This window comes from Pleurodeles waltl, chromosome 4_2 (assembly GCF_031143425.1).
Source record: "Pleurodeles waltl isolate 20211129_DDA chromosome 4_2, aPleWal1.hap1.20221129, whole genome shotgun sequence".
In the NCBI taxonomy this organism is placed as follows: domain Eukaryota; kingdom Metazoa; phylum Chordata; class Amphibia; order Caudata; family Salamandridae; genus Pleurodeles; species Pleurodeles waltl.
Window position 1 is genome coordinate 292,768,235 of NC_090443.1, and position 17,618 is coordinate 292,785,852.

The 17,618-nt window shown below is 52.6% G+C and overlaps 1 protein-coding gene across 5 annotated transcripts in view; it reads left to right on the forward strand.

Moving 5' to 3' along the window:
- Positions 1-17,618, forward strand: part of SERHL2 (serine hydrolase like 2) — a 103,225-nt gene that overhangs the window by 9,669 nt on the left and 75,938 nt on the right. For all 5 annotated transcript variants that reach the window (XM_069231221.1, XM_069231220.1, XM_069231218.1 and 2 more), the window contains 5 exons: positions 447-521; positions 661-761; positions 1,980-2,059; positions 2,943-2,977; positions 3,059-3,135. In XM_069231221.1, coding sequence (XP_069087322.1) covers positions 447-521; positions 661-761; positions 1,980-2,059; positions 2,943-2,977; positions 3,059-3,135 — 368 coding nt within the window. The remainder of the gene's footprint in view (positions 1-446; positions 522-660; positions 762-1,979; positions 2,060-2,942; positions 2,978-3,058; positions 3,136-17,618) is intronic.

A 17,618-nucleotide genomic window follows, 5' to 3' on the forward strand; every position in this document is an offset into this window, starting at 1 on the left:
TCCAAACAGATTGCAGTTAGGTATGTTGAAGTGGATAGAAGAGGGTTGTCTAACATAAGGCGAGATTGATTTCAGGCCATCCGCATAAGGTACATTTACATATGGTACATGTAAGTGGGACTCTGCCCCATAGAGATTATATTGAAAATCTTGGATAGATCAGTTGTTTGTGGACGTACCATGGGCAAGGATAGAGAAGATGTGAGAGGTTGAATTTATGTGGTCGGCAAGCATGGGGGTAGTTCTGTGAGTGGAGAGTGTGTGTGGGATGTTCAAAAACGGGCTGGGTTCTACATGTGGATAGAAGGTGGAGGAGGGTTCAGATTGGTGGGCTAAAGCTGATTGAGAGTGAAGACGTTCAGAATGGAGAATTGACGTCAACTGATAAAGGTGGGGAGGCTCAGTTTGGGCGGGGCTGTCACTCATCTCTCTTTCTTTTCCCATAGTTCACCTACCTTTTTCCTGATATGGTGGATAAGCTTGTGCTCTTGGATAGTTGCGGATTCTTCCCTATACCCCTGGTAAGAACGAACAAGACTCCAAATTGTGGGGTTCACAAACTTCTGGAAGTGTGGCATGCAATTTGTGTTTAAGCTCAGAGGTTCACACGGTTCCCCAGTTCCTTGCCACCACTTACTTGCACATGTTGCCTGCCCTTAGGAAATGGTGTTACACCGGGAACGGAAAGTAATTGCTGGTCACCTTCGTCGGGAACGCAAGCTAGACCCCATTGTTTACAGTCCAGAGGGAGCACTGAAGAGGTGAGTGTTTCTGACTGTGTTCTAACATGTCACTTTGTGCGTTCTGCACTCTCCCACAAACCAGTCTGACCAAATGTTCCAGAGGGTAGTGTTGTCTTACTATTTAACTGAAAATGAAAACCTTCCAGTTGACCCCTTATTTTCCTAGGTGATGAATCTGGTTCAGTTCTGCGACCCCATCCATTCCTTCTGCCATCCCCCACCCACAGGTCTGAAAATCCATGGCATACATCCCTCATCATCAAACATCTATGTCCCCTTGCAACAGCCAATCTGCCAGCACTTTCTCTAGTAACATCCAGTCTGTATAGAGCCAACTCAGTTACACCTTGAACCAAACTACATGAAAACTTCAGATCTTTGTTGGCTGTGCCTCTCAACCATACAACTCTTAGACATGTATCCTACTCAACAATCGTAGGGTAAGCGATCCTTCAGCACAAGCAACTGCAAGCCTTATCTCACTGATTCACCTCTGAAATGTCCTTCTCTCTTTGAGTATAGATAGATCACCTGAAACTCACTATGCCTTGGCGGCTTTGAACCAGGCACCTGAAAAAGCAGAACGTGAAACACCTCCTAAACTCTGTCAAAATTCTAAAATAAAATGCTAATGTGAGTAAATGGCACCCGTTTCTTGGACAGATGGCAAACTTAAGCCATGACTATTCTGTGTCATCCAGGACATATCCATCCCCATAGCCCCTCTTTAAAACCGCAGAGATATTTTATCAAAGTAATTCGTCTTAGCTGACAAACATCAAGCCTAATGCCTTTTGTAATGTTAGACCAGGCCACCCCTCAGCAAACAGCCTTCTCAACACCCTTGCCCGGTTACCTTAAAATACCTTTGGATGGTTATCAAGTGTAGTAAACCCGTCTACTCTATGTATAATCAAACTAAGTCTCCGACAACCTCACCACACCTTGGTATGTTCTCCACAGTGAAACCATCCAAAACGATATATTCATTCCAGTTCCATAAGGCAAGCACTGTGTACACCATTCACAAAAAAATGCTACAGTCCACCAATCCAGCAAACCACCACTAGGTATCATAAGTGAGTTAAAGGGTTCGAGCGTAGCGGTGTGTCTTTATGAAAGCACTCGCCCTCTGATAGTTAGAACTCAGTGTAATGATTAAAGCAGCTCTCGCTGCCCCTCTACTGCCTCTACCAGCTTGTGTGAATTGTTGATGCAGTCACCTCTTGTTTCTAGGCTCATGGAGGCGAACAGCAGCCTGACAGAACAGAGCGCCAGAATTCTACTGAAGCGAGGCACTAAGGAGGTGCCAGGAGGTAAGATGAAACGGCCCTTCCACAGCCAGATACCCCTCCCTGATTTCCAGTGGACCCCCTGCCACCCCTAGGATTGTGCCATAGGTATGACTCCAGAGTTTCCAGTGTGTGCAGTTGTGACAGCGAGTGCTGTAGAATTGTTGGCAGCGGCTGCTTGTCTAGAAGCACCTCGTAGGTGCTTGGAAGTGCTAGGTCTCTCAGGGTTCATTATACCTGGGAGCGTTGCTTGTTATCCCAGCACCAGAGTCTCGGAGAGTATGTTGTATAACGTGTTTGCCAGCACGTAAGAGTGAGTAACAGAGCCTTGAAGCGCTTCTTGTTCTCTGAGCGCGGCCCTGCGCGTCACAGGCGCGGTCACGTATGAAGGGACGCTGCGAGCTCTGCACTGCCCGGGAGGGTGTGCTTGCTGGCTCGTCACTGCCAGCGAGTGTTGGGTTGTCCTGGGCCGGCGCCACTGCCCCGGGTTGGTCGCTTTTCTGTGGCCTGCTGCGAGCTCTTGTATAGCGCTGTGAGCTCAGCACTGCAGCCTCTTGTTCTTGCCTTTTTTCTTGTCATTTGCTGTTAGCTCTGCACTGTAAAGCGCAAGTACGTTACCATTTCATAGCGAACGGTAAACTGGACACTGCAACCTGGGAGCACTCGCTTCCTGTGGGGCTGAAACGCAACCAGTGCTTTATGTACAGGGCACCCATCCGTTTATTTGATCAATCATACAACAGAACACACACTTCACTGAGCAGCAGATTTGAAGCGCTCTTTGGGATCATCCTCTTTTGGGCCATGCTAGTAGCATCGGTGGGTGCCCGGTGGACGAGCATTGCAGCAGATGACGTGACCATAGGGCTTCTTTGTGAATAACGAATGTTTTTCTGTCTTGTCTCAGGGGTGATATTCAGCCGTGATATTAATGCCTCTGTGGTAAGAAACTTTTGAGCTTTTGCCAATTTCAAGCTGTGTGTCATTGCGGCCCGTTTTCTCACAACATCCTTCATTTTACAGGAGTTCAGCCCGAACTTTACTTTGGAACAGTGCCTGGTGGCAATGAAGGATATCCGAGCAAGCATCCTAACTGTTCTGTATGTATAAGGAACGACTGACTGCATGTTTAACTCCATCACTGCCTGATCTTCTATGCTCCAGCATTTCTGCCTTGAACACTAACTAATCCTCAGTGTCTGCACACCTCACGCAGAGACCTGCCAGGCCCGTGAAGCATCTGTACTTTCCGTATTGCCCTCTCTCCACGTAGCACTCCCTACCCTGGCACCACTAGTGAGCCACCTTACAGTTGTCGTGCCCCTCCAGGTCGGCAGAGCACTGGCACACATGATAAGAAGTTGCACTTGCTGTACGCAAGGATGCAGTAACTGCTCATTAGTATCAGTTACCTCAAACTAAAGATGCCAAGCAAAGGAAGCAAACCTAAGTACAGAAAATGTTGTACAAAACGTAGATAAAAAAACGTGCGAAAAATTAGAGGACCACATTTTACTTATAAAATCTTTAAATCAGAGTCAATGTTGATAAGGAGTTCGTGGCACTTTATAACAGCGTGAGCAAACTGGAGATATTCATTTTGAAACTGTAATGAATCTGTATAACATAAGCGACTAGCTGACCATAAAAAGCTAAAGTGTTTACTGTGCCAGCTGCAGAGGTGTGTGAAAAAAGACCAGAGTTTGGATTAGTAGAGACTGTTATGTATACCTATAGGGAAAAATCAGTTTTTAAGTCTCCTAAACATGCCACACAGCTGTCTGTGGTAGCAGCTACCAAATCTACTGACCATCCAGGAAGCTCCACTATCCCCACATAGAAAGCAGTTTTTAAAGTTTAATATCGCTCCAAATCTCAAAAAATTCAAAAATGTTTCACATTCTCTACCCTGCATCATCCACATCGCCTTTTGTTGGACATATTTATAAACTGAGTCAAAACTCACATTCATTGATTAACAGGTGTAATGAGGGTAATGGCGTGCAACACATTTTCAGCAGTTCTTGCTTTGTGGCCAACGTTCCAGATAAAAGGCAACTACAAATACCAGAATGCAATTGATGACATACACAACAGCCAGTAGTGCCTGAAAGTAACACACTTCACGGTGGGGTATGGGCATTATTTGCACTGAGACAGCAGCTTGTTTCAGTCCAACAAATGCATGGCCATGAAATGATGCGGTTTCAAGGCAGAAGTTAACAGCTTACATTGCAGTGCAAGACGCAAATAGGCTGTATGTCTTGCAACAGAGGCCTAAACACTTTACATGCATTGCAGCCATTTCTAGAGTCTCACACGGCACACAAGGGGATAAACTGTGAAATGTGTTTCATAACCTGGGCATAACTGCTTATGTGTACTTACAATAGCGTGTCACACGCAAGCATTGAAATGTCACACTTAATCAACCTAGAAACATAGCAGAGTCACACATGAGAATCTGAAAACTTGGCAGCTGTGCACCACCTGCTCTCTGTTCAGCACTCCTGCGCGTTCCCCGCCATTACCACCTGCTCTCTCTTCAGCACTCCTGCGCGTTCCCCGCCATTACCACCTGCTCTCTCTTCAGCACTCCTGCACGTTCCCCGCCATTACCACCTGCTCTCTCTTCAGCACTCCTGCACGTTCCCCGCCATTACCACCTGCTCTCTCTTCAGCACTCCTGCACGTTCCCCGCCATTATCACCTGCTCTCTCTTCAGCACTCCTTCTCGTTCCCCGCGATTACCACCTGCTCTCTCTTCAGCACTCCTGCACGTTCCCCGCCATTATCACCTGCTCTCTCTTCAGCACTCCTTCGTGTTCCCCGCGATTACCACCTGCTCTCTCTTCAGCACTCCTGCACGTTCCCCGCCATTACCACCTGCTCTCTCTTCAGCACTCCTGCGCGTTCCCCGCCATTACCACCTGCTCTCTCTTCAGCACTCCTGCATGTTCACTGCCATTACCACCTGCTCTCTCTTCAGCACTCCTGCACGTTCCCCGCCATTACCACCTGCTCTCTCTTCAGCACTCCTGCACGTTCACTGCCATTACCACCTGCTCTCTTCAGCACTCCTGCACGTTCACTGTCATTACTCCCTGCTCAGCACTCCTGCGCGTTCACTGCCATTACCACCTGCTCTCGCTTCAGCACTCCTGCGCGTTCACTGCCATTACTCCCTGCTCAGCACTCCTGCGCATTCACTGCCATTACCACCTGCTCTCTCTTCAGCACTCCTGTGCGTTCACTGCCATTACCACCTGCTCAGCACTCCTGCACGTTCACTGCCATTACCACCTGCTCTTCAGCTCTCCTGCACGTTCACTGCCATTACCACCTGCTCTTCAGCTCTCCTGCACGTTCACTGCCATTACCACCTGCTCAGCACTCCTGCACGTTCACCATCATTACCACCTGCTCAGCACTCCTGCACGTTCACCGCCATTACCACCTGCTAAGCACTCCTGCGCGTTCACTGCCATTAATACCTGCTCAGGACTCCTGCGTGTTCACTGCCATTACTACCTGCTCTTCAGCACTCCTGTACGTTCACTGCCATTACCACCTGCTCTCTCTTCAGCACTCTTGCACGTTCACTGCCATTACCAGCTGCTCTTCAACACTCTTGCACATTCGCTGCCATTACCACCTGCTCTTCAGCACTCCTGCACATTCGCTGCCATTACCACCTGCTGTCTCTTCAGCACTCTTTCATGCATACCGCCATTACTACCTGCTGTCTCTTCAGCACTCTTTCATGCATACCGCCATTACCACCTGCTCTCTTCAACACTCTTTCATGCATACCGCCATTACCACCTGCTCTTCAGCATTCCTGCGCGTTCCCCGCTATTACCACCTGCTCTCTCTTCAGCACTCCTGCATGTTCACTGCCATTACCACCTGCTCTCTCTTCAGCACTCCTGCGCGTTCACTGCCATTACCACCTGCTCAGCACTCCTACACATTCACTGCCATTACCACCTGCTCTTCAGCACTTCTGCACGTTCACTGCCATTACCACCTGCACGTTCACCGCCATTACCACCTGCTCAGCACTCCTGCGCGTTCACTGCCATTACTACCTGCTCAGCACTCCTGCACGTTCACTGCCATTACTACCTGCTCTTCAGCACTCCTGCACGTTCACTGCCATTACCACCTGCTCTCTCTTCAGCACTCCTGCACGTTCACTGCCATTACCAGCTGCTCTTCAGCACTCCTGCACATTCGCTGCCATTACCAGCTGCTCTTCAGCACTCCTGCACATTCGCTGCCATTACCACCTGCTGTCTCTTCAACACTCTTTCATGCATACCGCCATTACCACCTGCTGTCTCTTCAGCACTCTTTCATGCATACCGCCATTACCACCTGCTCTCTCTTCAGCACTCTTTCATGCATACCGCCATTACCACTCGCTCTTCAGCACTCTTGCACGTTCACTGCCATTACCACCTGCTCAGCACTCCTGCACGTTCACTACCATTACCACCTACTCTTCAGCACTCCTGCACGTTCACTGCCATTACCACCTGCTCAGCACTCCTGCACGTTCACTGCCATTACCACCTGCTCAGCACTCCTGCGCGTTCACTGCCATTACCACCCGCTCTTCAGCACTCCTGCACATTCGCTGCCATTACCACCTGCTCTTCAGCACTCCTGCACGTTCACTGCCATTACCACCTGCTCAGCACTCCTGCGCATTCACTGCCATTACCACCTGCTCTTCAGCACTCCTGCACGTTCACCGCCATTACCAACTGCTCTCTCTTCAGCACTCCTGCACGTTCACTGCCATTACCACCTGCTCAGCGCTCCTGCACGTTCACTGGCATTACCACCTGCTCTTCAGCACTCTTGCACGTTCACTGCCATTAGCACTTGCTCTTCAGCACTTCTGCACGTTCACTGCCATTACCACCTGCTCAGCACTCCTGCACGTTCACTGCCATTACCACTCGCTCTTCAGCACTCCTGCACGTTCACTGCCATTACCACCCGCTCTTCAGCACTCCTGCACGTTCACTGCCATTACCACCCGCTCTCTCTTCAGCACTCTTGCACGTTCACTGCCATTACCAGCTGCTCTTCAGCACTCTTGCACATTCGCTGCCATTACCACCTGCTCTTCAGCACTCCTGCACATTCGCTGCCATTACCACCTGCTGTCTCTTCAGCACTCTTTCATGCATACCGCCATTACTACCTGCTGTCTCTTCAGCACTCTTTCATGCATACCGCCATTACCACCTGCTCTCTTCAACACTCTTTCATGCATACCGCCATTACCACCTGCTCTTCAGCATTCCTGCGCGTTCCCCGCCATTACCACCTGCTCTCTCTTCAGCACTCCTGCATGTTCACTGCCATTACCACCTGCTCTCTCTTCAGCACTCCTGCGCGTTCACTGCCATTACCACCTGCTCAGCACTCCTCCACGTTCACTGCCATTACCACCTGCTCTTCAGCACTCCTGCACGTTCACTGCCATTACCACCTGCACATTCACCGCCATTACCACCTGCTCAGCACTCCTGCGCGTTCACTGCCATTACTACCTGCTCAGCACTCCTGCACGTTCACTGCCATTACCAACTGCTCTCTCTTCAGCACTCCTGCACGTTCACTGCCATTACCAGCTGCTCTTCAGCACTCCTGCACATTCGCTGCCATTACCACCTGCTCTTCAGCACTCCTGCACATTCGCTGCCATTACCACCTGCTGTCTCTTCAGCACTCTTTCATGCATACCGCCATTACCACCTGCTGTCTCTTCAGCACTCTTTCATGCATACCGCCATTACCACCTGCTCTCTCTTCAGCACTCTTTCATGCATACCGCCATTACCACTCGCTCTTCAGCACTCCTGCACGTTCACTGCCATTACCACCTGCTCAGCACTCCTGCACGTTCACTGCCATTACCACCTGCTCTTCAGCACTCCTGCACGTTCACTGCCATTACCACCTGCTCTTCAGCACTCTTGCACGTTCACTGCCATTACCACCTGCTCTTCACCACTCCTGCACGTTCACTGTCATTACCACCTGCTCTTCAGCACTCCTGCACGTTCACTGCCATTACCACCTACTCAGCACTCCTGCAGGTTCACTGCCATTACCACCTGCTCAGCACTCCTGCAGGTTCACTGCCATTACCACCTGCTCAGCACTCCTGCACGTTCACTGCCATTACCACCTACTCTTCAGCACTCCTGCACGTTCACCGCCATTACCCACCTGCTCAGCACTCCTGCACGTTCACCGCCATTACCACCTGCTCAGCACTCCTGCACGTTCACTGCCATTACCACCTACTCTTCAGCACTCCTGCACGTTCACTGCCATTACCACCTGCTCAGCACTCCTGCGCGTTCACTGCCATTACCACCTGCTCAGCACTCCTGCGCGTTCACTGCCATTACCACCCGCTCTTCAGCACTCCTGCACATTCGCTGCCATTACCACCTGCTCTTCAGCACTCCTGCACGTTCACTGCCATTACCACCTGCTCAGCACTCCTGCGCATTCACTGCCATTACCACCTGCTCTTCAGCACTCCTGCACGTTCACCGCCATTACCAACTGCTCTCTCTTCAGCACTCCTGCACGTTCACTGCCATTACCACCTGCTCAGCACTCCTGCACGTTCACTGGCATTACCACCTGCTCTTCAGCACTCTTGCACGTTCACTGCCATTACCACTTGCTCTTCAGCACTTCTGCACGTTCACTGCCATTACCACCTGCTCAGCACTCCTGCACGTTCACTGCCATTACCACTCGCTCTTCAGCACTCCTGCACGTTCACTGCCATTACCACCCACTCTTCAGCACTCCTGCACGTTCACTGCCATTACCACCCGCTCTTCAGCACTCCTGCACGTTCACTGCCATTACCACTCGCTCTTCAGCACTCCTGCATGTTCACTGCCATTACCACCCGCTCTTCAGCACTCCTGCACGTTCACTGCCATTACCACCTGCTCTTCAGCACTCCTGCACGTTCACTGCCATTACCACCTGCTCAGCACTCCTGCACGTTCACTCCCATTACCACCTGCTCTTCAGCACTCCTGCACGTTCACCGCTATTACCACCTGCTCTTCAGCACTCCTGCACGTTCACTGCCATTACCAGCTGCTCAGCACTCCTGCACTTTCACTGCCATTACCACTCGCTCTTCAGCACTCCTGCACGTTCACTGCCATTACCACCTACTAAGCACTCCTGCGCGTTCACTGCCATTACCACTCACTCTTCATCACTCCTGCACGTTCACTGCCATTACCACCTGCTCTTCAGCACTCCTGCACATTCACTGCCATTACCACCTGCTCAGCACTCCTGCATGTTCACTGCCATTACCACCTGCTCAGCACTCCTGCACATTCGCTGCCATTCCCGCCATTACCACCTGCTCAGCACTCCTGCACGTTCACTGCTATTACCACCTGCTCAGCACTCCTGCACGTTCACCGCCATTACCATCTGCTCAGCACTCCTACACATTCGCTGCCATCACCGCCATTACCACCTGCTCAGCACTCCTGCAAGTTCACTGCCATTACCACCTGCTCAGCACTTCTGCGCGTTCCCTGCCATTATCACCTGCTCTTCAGCACTCCTGCACGTTCACTGCCATTATCACCTGCTCATCAGCACTCCTGCACGTTCACTGCCATTACCACCTGCACTTCAGCACTCCTGCGCGTTCACTGCCATTCCCACCTGCTCTTCAGCACTCCTGCACGTTCACTGCCATTACCACCTGCTTTTCAGCACTCCTGCACGTTCACTGCCATTACCACCTGCTCTTCAGCACTCTTGCACGTTCACTGCCATTACCACCTGCTCTTCAGCACTCCTGCACGTTCACTGTCATTACCACCTGCTCTTCAGCACTCCTGCACGTTCACTGCCATTACCACCTACTCAGCACTCCTACAGGTTCACTGCCATTACCACCTGCTCAGCACTCCTGCACGTTCACCGCCATTACCACTCGCTCTTCATCACTCCTGCACGTTCACTGCCATTACCCACCTGCTCAGCACTCCTGCACGTTCATTGCCATTACCACCTGCTCAGCACTCCTGCACGTTCATTGCCATTACCACCTGCTCAGCACTCCTGCACGTTCACTGCCATTACCACTCGCTCTTCAGCACTCCTGCACGTTCACTGCCATTACCACCTGCTCAGCACTCCTGCACGTTCACTGCCATTACCACCTGCTCTTCAGCACTCCTGCACGTTCACTGCCATTACCACCTGCTCTTCAGCACTCTTGCACGTTCACTGCCATTACCACCTGCTCTTCACCACTCCTGCACGTTCACTGTCATTACCACCTGCTCTTCAGCACTCCTGCACGTTCACTGCCATTACCACCTACTCAGCACTCCTGCAGGTTCACTGCCATTACCACCTGCTCTCTCTTCAGCACTCCTGCGCGTTCACTGCCATTACCACCTGCTCAGCACTCCTCCACGTTCACTGCCATTACCACCTGCTCTTCAGCACTCCTGCACGTTCACTGCCATTACCACCTGCACATTCACCGCCATTACCACCTGCTCAGCACTCCTGCGCGTTCACTGCCATTACTACCTGCTCAGCACTCCTGCACGTTCACTGCCATTACCACCTGCTCTCTCTTCAGCACTCCTGCACGTTCACTGCCATTACCAGCTGCTCTTCAGCTCTCCTGCACATTCGCTGCCATTACCACCTGCTCTTCAGCACTCCTGCACATTCGCTGCCATTACCACCTGCTGTCTCTTCAGCACTCTTTCATGCATACCGCCATTACCACCTGCTGTCTCTTCAGCACTCTTTCATGCATACCGCCATTACCACCTGCTCTCTCTTCAGCACTCTTTCATGCATACCGCCATTACCACTCGCTCTTCAGCACTCCTGCACGTTCACTGCCATTACCACCTGCTCAGCACTCCTGCACGTTCACTGCCATTACCACCTACTCTTCAGCACTCCTGCACGTTCACTGCCATTACCACCTGCTCAGCACTCCTGCGCGTTCACTGCCATTACCACCTGCTCAGCACTCCTGCGCGTTCACTGCCATTACCACCCGCTCTTCAGCACTCCTGCACATTCGCTGCCATTACCACCTGCTCTTCAGCACTCCTGCACGTTCACTGCCATTACCACCTGCTCAGCACTCCTGCGCATTCACTGCCATTACCACCTGCTCTTCAGCACTCCTGCACGTTCACCGCCATTACCAACTGCTCTCTCTTCAGCACTCCTGCACGTTCACTGCCATTACCACCTGCTCAGCACTCCTGCACGTTCACTGGCATTACCACCTGCTCTTCAGCACTCTTGCACGTTCACTGCCATTACCACTTGCTCTTCAGCACTTCTGCACGTTCACTGCCATTACCACCTGCTCAGCACTCCTGCACGTTCACTGCCATTACCACTCGCTCTTCAGCACTCCTGCACGTTCACTGCCATTACCACCCGCTCTTCAGCACTCCTGCACGTTCACTGCCATTACCACCCGCTCTTCAGCACTCCTGCACGTTCACTGCCATTACCACTCGCTCTTCAGCACTCCTGCATGTTCACTGCCATTACCACCCGCTCTTCAGCACTCCTGCACGTTCACTGCCATTACCACCTGCTCTTCAGCACTCCTGCACGTTCACTGCCATTACCACCTGCTCAGCACTCCTGCACGTTCACTCCCATTACCACCTGCTCTTCAGCACTCCTGCACGTTCACCGCTATTACCACCTGCTCTTCAGCACTCCTGCACGTTCACTGCCATTACCAGCTGCTCAGCACTCCTGCACTTTCACTGACATTACCACTCGCTCTTCAGCACTCCTGCACGTTCACTGCCATTACCACCTACTAAGCACTCCTGCGCGTTCACTGCCATTACCACTCACTCTTCAGCACTCCTGCACGTTCACTGCCATTACCACCTGCTCTTCAGCACTCCTGCACATTCACTGCCATTACCACCTGCTCAGCACTCCTGCATGTTCACTGCCATTACCACCTGCTCAGCACTCCTGCACATTCTCTGCCATTCCCGCCATTACCACCTGCTCAGCACTCCTGCACGTTCACTGCTATTACCACCTGCTCAGCACTCCTGCACGTTCACCGCAATTACCATCTGCTCAGCACTCCTACACATTCGCTGCCATCACCGCCATTACCACCTGCTCAGCACTCCTGCAAGTTCACTGCCATTACCACCTGCTCAGCACTTCTGCGCGTTCCCTGCCATTATCACCTGCTCTTCAGCACTCCTGCACGTTCACTGCCATTATCACCTGCTCATCAGCACTCCTGCACGTTCACTGCCATTACCACCTGCACTTCAGCACTCCTGCGCGTTCACTGCCATTCCCACCTGCTCTTCAGCACTCCTGCACGTTCACTGCCATTACCACCTGCTCTTCAGCACTCCTGCACGTTCACTGCCATTACCACCTGCTCTTCAGCACTCTTGCACGTTCACTGCCATTACCACCTGCTCTTCAGCACTCCTGCACGTTCACTGTCATTACCACCTGCTCTTCAGCACTCCTGCACGTTCACTGCCATTACCACCTACTCAGCACTCCTACAGGTTCACTGCCATTACCACCTGCTCAGCACTCCTGCACGTTCACCGCCATTACCACTCGCTCTTCATCACTCCTGCACGTTCACTGCCATTACCCACCTGCTCAGCACTCCTGCACGTTCATTGCCATTACCACCTGCTCAGCACTCCTGCACGTTCATTGCCATTACCACCTGCTCAGCACTCCTGCACGTTCACTGCCATTACCACTCGCTCTTCAGCACTCCTGCACGTTCACTGCCATTACCACCTGCTCAGCACTCCTGCACGTTCACTGCCATTACCACCTGCTCTTCAGCACTCCTGCACGTTCACTGCCATTACCACCTGCTCTTCAGCACTCTTGCACGTTCACTGCCATTACCACCTGCTCTTCACCACTCCTGCACGTTCACTGTCATTACCACCTGCTCTTCAGCACTCCTGCACGTTCACTGCCATTACCACCTACTCAGCACTCCTGCAGGTTCACTGCCATTACCACCTGCTCAGCACTCCTGCAGGTTCACTGCCATTACCACCTGCTCAGCACTCCTGCACGTTCACTGCCATTACCACCTACTCTTCAGCACTCCTGCACGTTCACCGCCATTACCCACCTGCTCAGCACTCCTGCACGTTCACTGCCATTACCACTCGCTCTTCAGCACTCCTGCACGTTCACTGCCATTACCACCTGCTCAGCACTCCTGCGCGTTCATTGCCATTACCACCTGCTCAGCACTCCTGCACGTTCACTGCCATTACCACCTACTAAGCACTCCTGCGCGTTCACTGCCATTACCACTCGCTCTTCAGCACTCCTCACGTTCACTGCCATTACCACCTGCTCTTCAGCACTCCTGCACATTCACTGCCATTACCACCTGCTCAGCACTCCTGCATGTTCACTGCCATTACCACCTGCTCAGCACTCCTGCACATTCGCTGCCATCCCCGCCATTACCACCTGCTCAGCAGTCCTGCAAGTTCACTGCCATTACCACCTGCTCAGCACTCCTGCACGTTCACTGCCATTACCACCTGCTCAGCACTCCTGCACGTTCACCGCCATTACCACCTGCTCAGCACTCCTACACATTCGCTGCCATCACCGCCATTACCACCTGTTCAGCACTCCTGCACGTTCACTGCCATTATCACCTGCTCTTCAGCACTCCTGCACGTTCACTGCCATTACCACCTGCTCTTCAGCACTCCTGCACGTTCACTGCCATTACCACCTGCTCTTCAGCACTCCTGCGCTTTCACTGCCATTCCCACCTGCACTTCAGCACTCCTGCACATTCACTGCCATTACCACCTGCTCAGCACTCCTGCACGTTCACTGCCATTACCACCTGCTCTTCAGCACTCCTGCACGTTCACTGCCATTACCACCTGCTCTTCAGCACTCTTGCACGTTCACTGCCATTACCACCTGCTCTTCAGCACTCCTGCACGTTCACTGTCATTACCACCTGCTCTTCAGCACTCCTGCACGTTCACTGCCATTACCACCTACTCAGCACTCCTACAGGTTCACTGCCATTACCACCTGCTCTTCAGCACTCTTGCACGTTCACTGCCATTACCACCTGCTCTTCAGCACTCCTGCACGTTCACTGTCATTACCACCTGCTCTTCAGCACTCCTGCACGTTCACTGCCATTACCACCTACTCAGCACTCCTACAGGTTCACTGCCATTACCACCTGCTCAGCACTCCTGCACGTTCACCGCCATTACCACTCGCTCTTCATCACTCCTGCACGTTCACTGCCATTACCCACCTGCTCAGCACTCCTGCACGTTCATTGCCATTACCACCTGCTCAGCACTCCTGCACGTTCATTGCCATTACCACCTGCTCAGCACTCCTGCACGTTCACTGCCATTACTACTCGCTCTTCAGCACTCCTGCACGTTCACTGCCATTACCACCTGCTCAGCACTCCTGCACGTTCACTGCCATTACCACCTGCTCTTCAGCACTCCTGCACGTTCACTGCCATTACCACCTGCTCTTCAGCACTCTTGCACGTTCACTGCCATTACCACCTGCTCTTCACCACTCCTGCACGTTCACTGTCATTATCACCTGCTCTTCAGCACTCCTGCACGTTCACTGCCATTACCACCTACTCAGCACTCCTGCAGGTTCACTGCCATTACCACCTGCTCAGCACTCCTGCAGGTTCACTGCCATTACCACCTGCTCAGCACTCCTGCACGTTCACTGCCATTACCACCTACTCTTCAGCACTCCTGCACGTTCACCGCCATTACCCACCTGCTCAGCACTCCTGCACGTTCACTGCCATTACCACTCGCTCTTCAGCACTCCTGCACGTTCACTGCCATTACCACCTGCTCAGCACTCCTGCGCGTTCACTGCCATTACCACCTGCTCAGCACTCCTGCACGTTCACTGCCATTACCACCTACTAAGCACTCCTGCGCGTTCACTGCCATTACCACTCGCTCTTCAGCACTCCTCACGTTCACTGCCATTACCACCTGCTCTTCAGCACTCCTGCACATTCACTGCCATTACCACCTGCTCAGCACTCCTGCATGTTCACTGCCATTACCACCTGCTCAGCACTCCTGCACATTCGCTGCCATCCCCGCCATTACCACCTGCTCAGCAGTCCTGCAAGTTCACTGCCATTACCACCTGCTCAGCACTCCTGCACGTTCACTGCCATTACCACCTGCTCAGCACTCCTGCACGTTCACCGCCATTACCACCTGCTCAGCACTCCTACACATTCGCTGCCATCACCGCCATTACCACCTGTTCAGCACTCCTGCGCGTTCACTGCCATTATCACCTGCTCTTCAGCACTCCTGCACGTTCACTGCCATTACCACCTGCTCTTCAGCACTCCTGCACGTTCACTGCCATTACCACCTGCTCTTCAGCACTCCTGCGCTTTCACTGCCATTCCCACCTGCACTTCAGCACTCCTGCACATTCACTGCCATTACCACCTGCTCAGCACTCCTGCACGTTCACTGCCATTACCACCTGCTCTTCAGCACTCCTGCACGTTCACTGCCATTACCACCTGCTCTTCAGCACTCTTGCACGTTCACTGCCATTACCACCTGCTCTTCAGCACTCCTGCACGTTCACTGTCATTACCACCTGCTCTTCAGCACTCCTGCACGTTCACTGCCATTACCACCTACTCAGCACTCCTACAGGTTCACTGCCATTACCACCTGCTCTTCAGCACTCTTGCACGTTCACTGCCATTACCACCTGCTCTTCAGCACTCCTGCACGTTCACTGTCATTACCACCTGCTCTTCAGCACTCCTGCACGTTCACTGCCATTACCACCTACTCAGCACTCCTACAGGTTCACTGCCATTACCACCTGCTCAGCACTCCTGCACGTTCACCGCCATTACCACTCGCTCTTCATCACTCCTGCACGTTCACTGCCATTACCCACCTGCTCAGCACTCCTGCACGTTCATTGCCATTACCACCTGCTCAGCACTCCTGCACGTTCATTGCCATTACCACCTGCTCAGCACTCCTGCACGTTCACTGCCATTACCACTCGCTCTTCAGCACTCCTGCACGTTCACTGCCATTACCACCTGCTCAGCACTCCTGCACGTTCACTGCCATTACCACCTGCTCTTCAGCACTCCTGCACGTTCACTGCCATTACCACCTGCTCTTCAGCACTCTTGCACGTTCACTGCCATTACCACCTGCTCTTCACCACTCCTGCACGTTCAGTCATTACCACCTGCTCTTCAGCACTCCTGCACGTTCACTGCCATTACCACCTACTCAGCACTCCTGCAGGTTCACTGCCATTACCACCTGCTCAGCACTCCTGCAGGTTCACTGCCATTACCACCTGCTCAGCACTCCTGCACGTTCACTGCCATTACCACCTACTCTTCAGCACTCCTGCACGTTCACCGCCATTACCCACCTGCTCAGCACTCCTGCACGTTCACTGCCATTACCACTCGCTCTTCAGCACTCCTGCACGTTCACTGCCATTACCACCTGCTCAGCACTCCTGCGCGTTCACTGCCATTACCACCTGCTCAGCACTCCTGCACGTTCACTGGCATTACCACCTACTAAGCACTCCTGCGCGTTCACTGCCATTACCACTCGCTCTTCAGCACTCCTGCACGTTCACTGCCATTACCACCTGCTCTTCAGCACTCCTGCACATTCACTGCCATTACCACCTGCTCAGCACTCCTGCATGTTCACTGCCATTACCACCTGCTCAGCACTCCTGCACATTCGCTGCCATCCCCGCCATTACCACCTGCTCAGCAGTCCTGCAAGTTCACTGCCATTACCACCTGCTCAGCACTCCTGCACGTTCACTGCCATTACCACCTGCTCAGCACTCCTGCACGTTCACCGCCATTAGCACCTGCTCAGCACTCCTACACATTCGCTGCCATCACCGCCATTACCACCTGCTCAGCACTCCTGCAAGTTCACTGACATTACCACCTGCTCAGCACTCCTGCGCGTTCACTGCCATTATCACCTGCTCTTCAGCACTCCTGCACGTTCACTGCCATTACCACCTGCTCTTCAGCACTCCTGCACGTTCACTGCCATTACCACCTGCTCTTCAGCACTCCTGCGCTTTCACTGCCATTCCCACCTGCTCTTCAGCACTCCTGCACATTCACTGCCATTACCACCTGCTCAGCACTCCTGCACGTTCACTGCCATTACCACCTGCTCTTCAGCACTCCTGCACGTTCACTGCCATTACCACCTGCTCTTCAGCACTCTTGCACGTTCACTGCCATTACCACCTGCTCTTCAGCACTCCTGCACGTTCACTGTCATTACCACCTGCTCTTCAGCACTCCTGCACGTTCACTGCCATTACCACCTACTCAGCACTCCTGCAGGTTCACTGCCATTACCACCTGCTCAACACTCCTGCACGTTCACCGCCATTACCA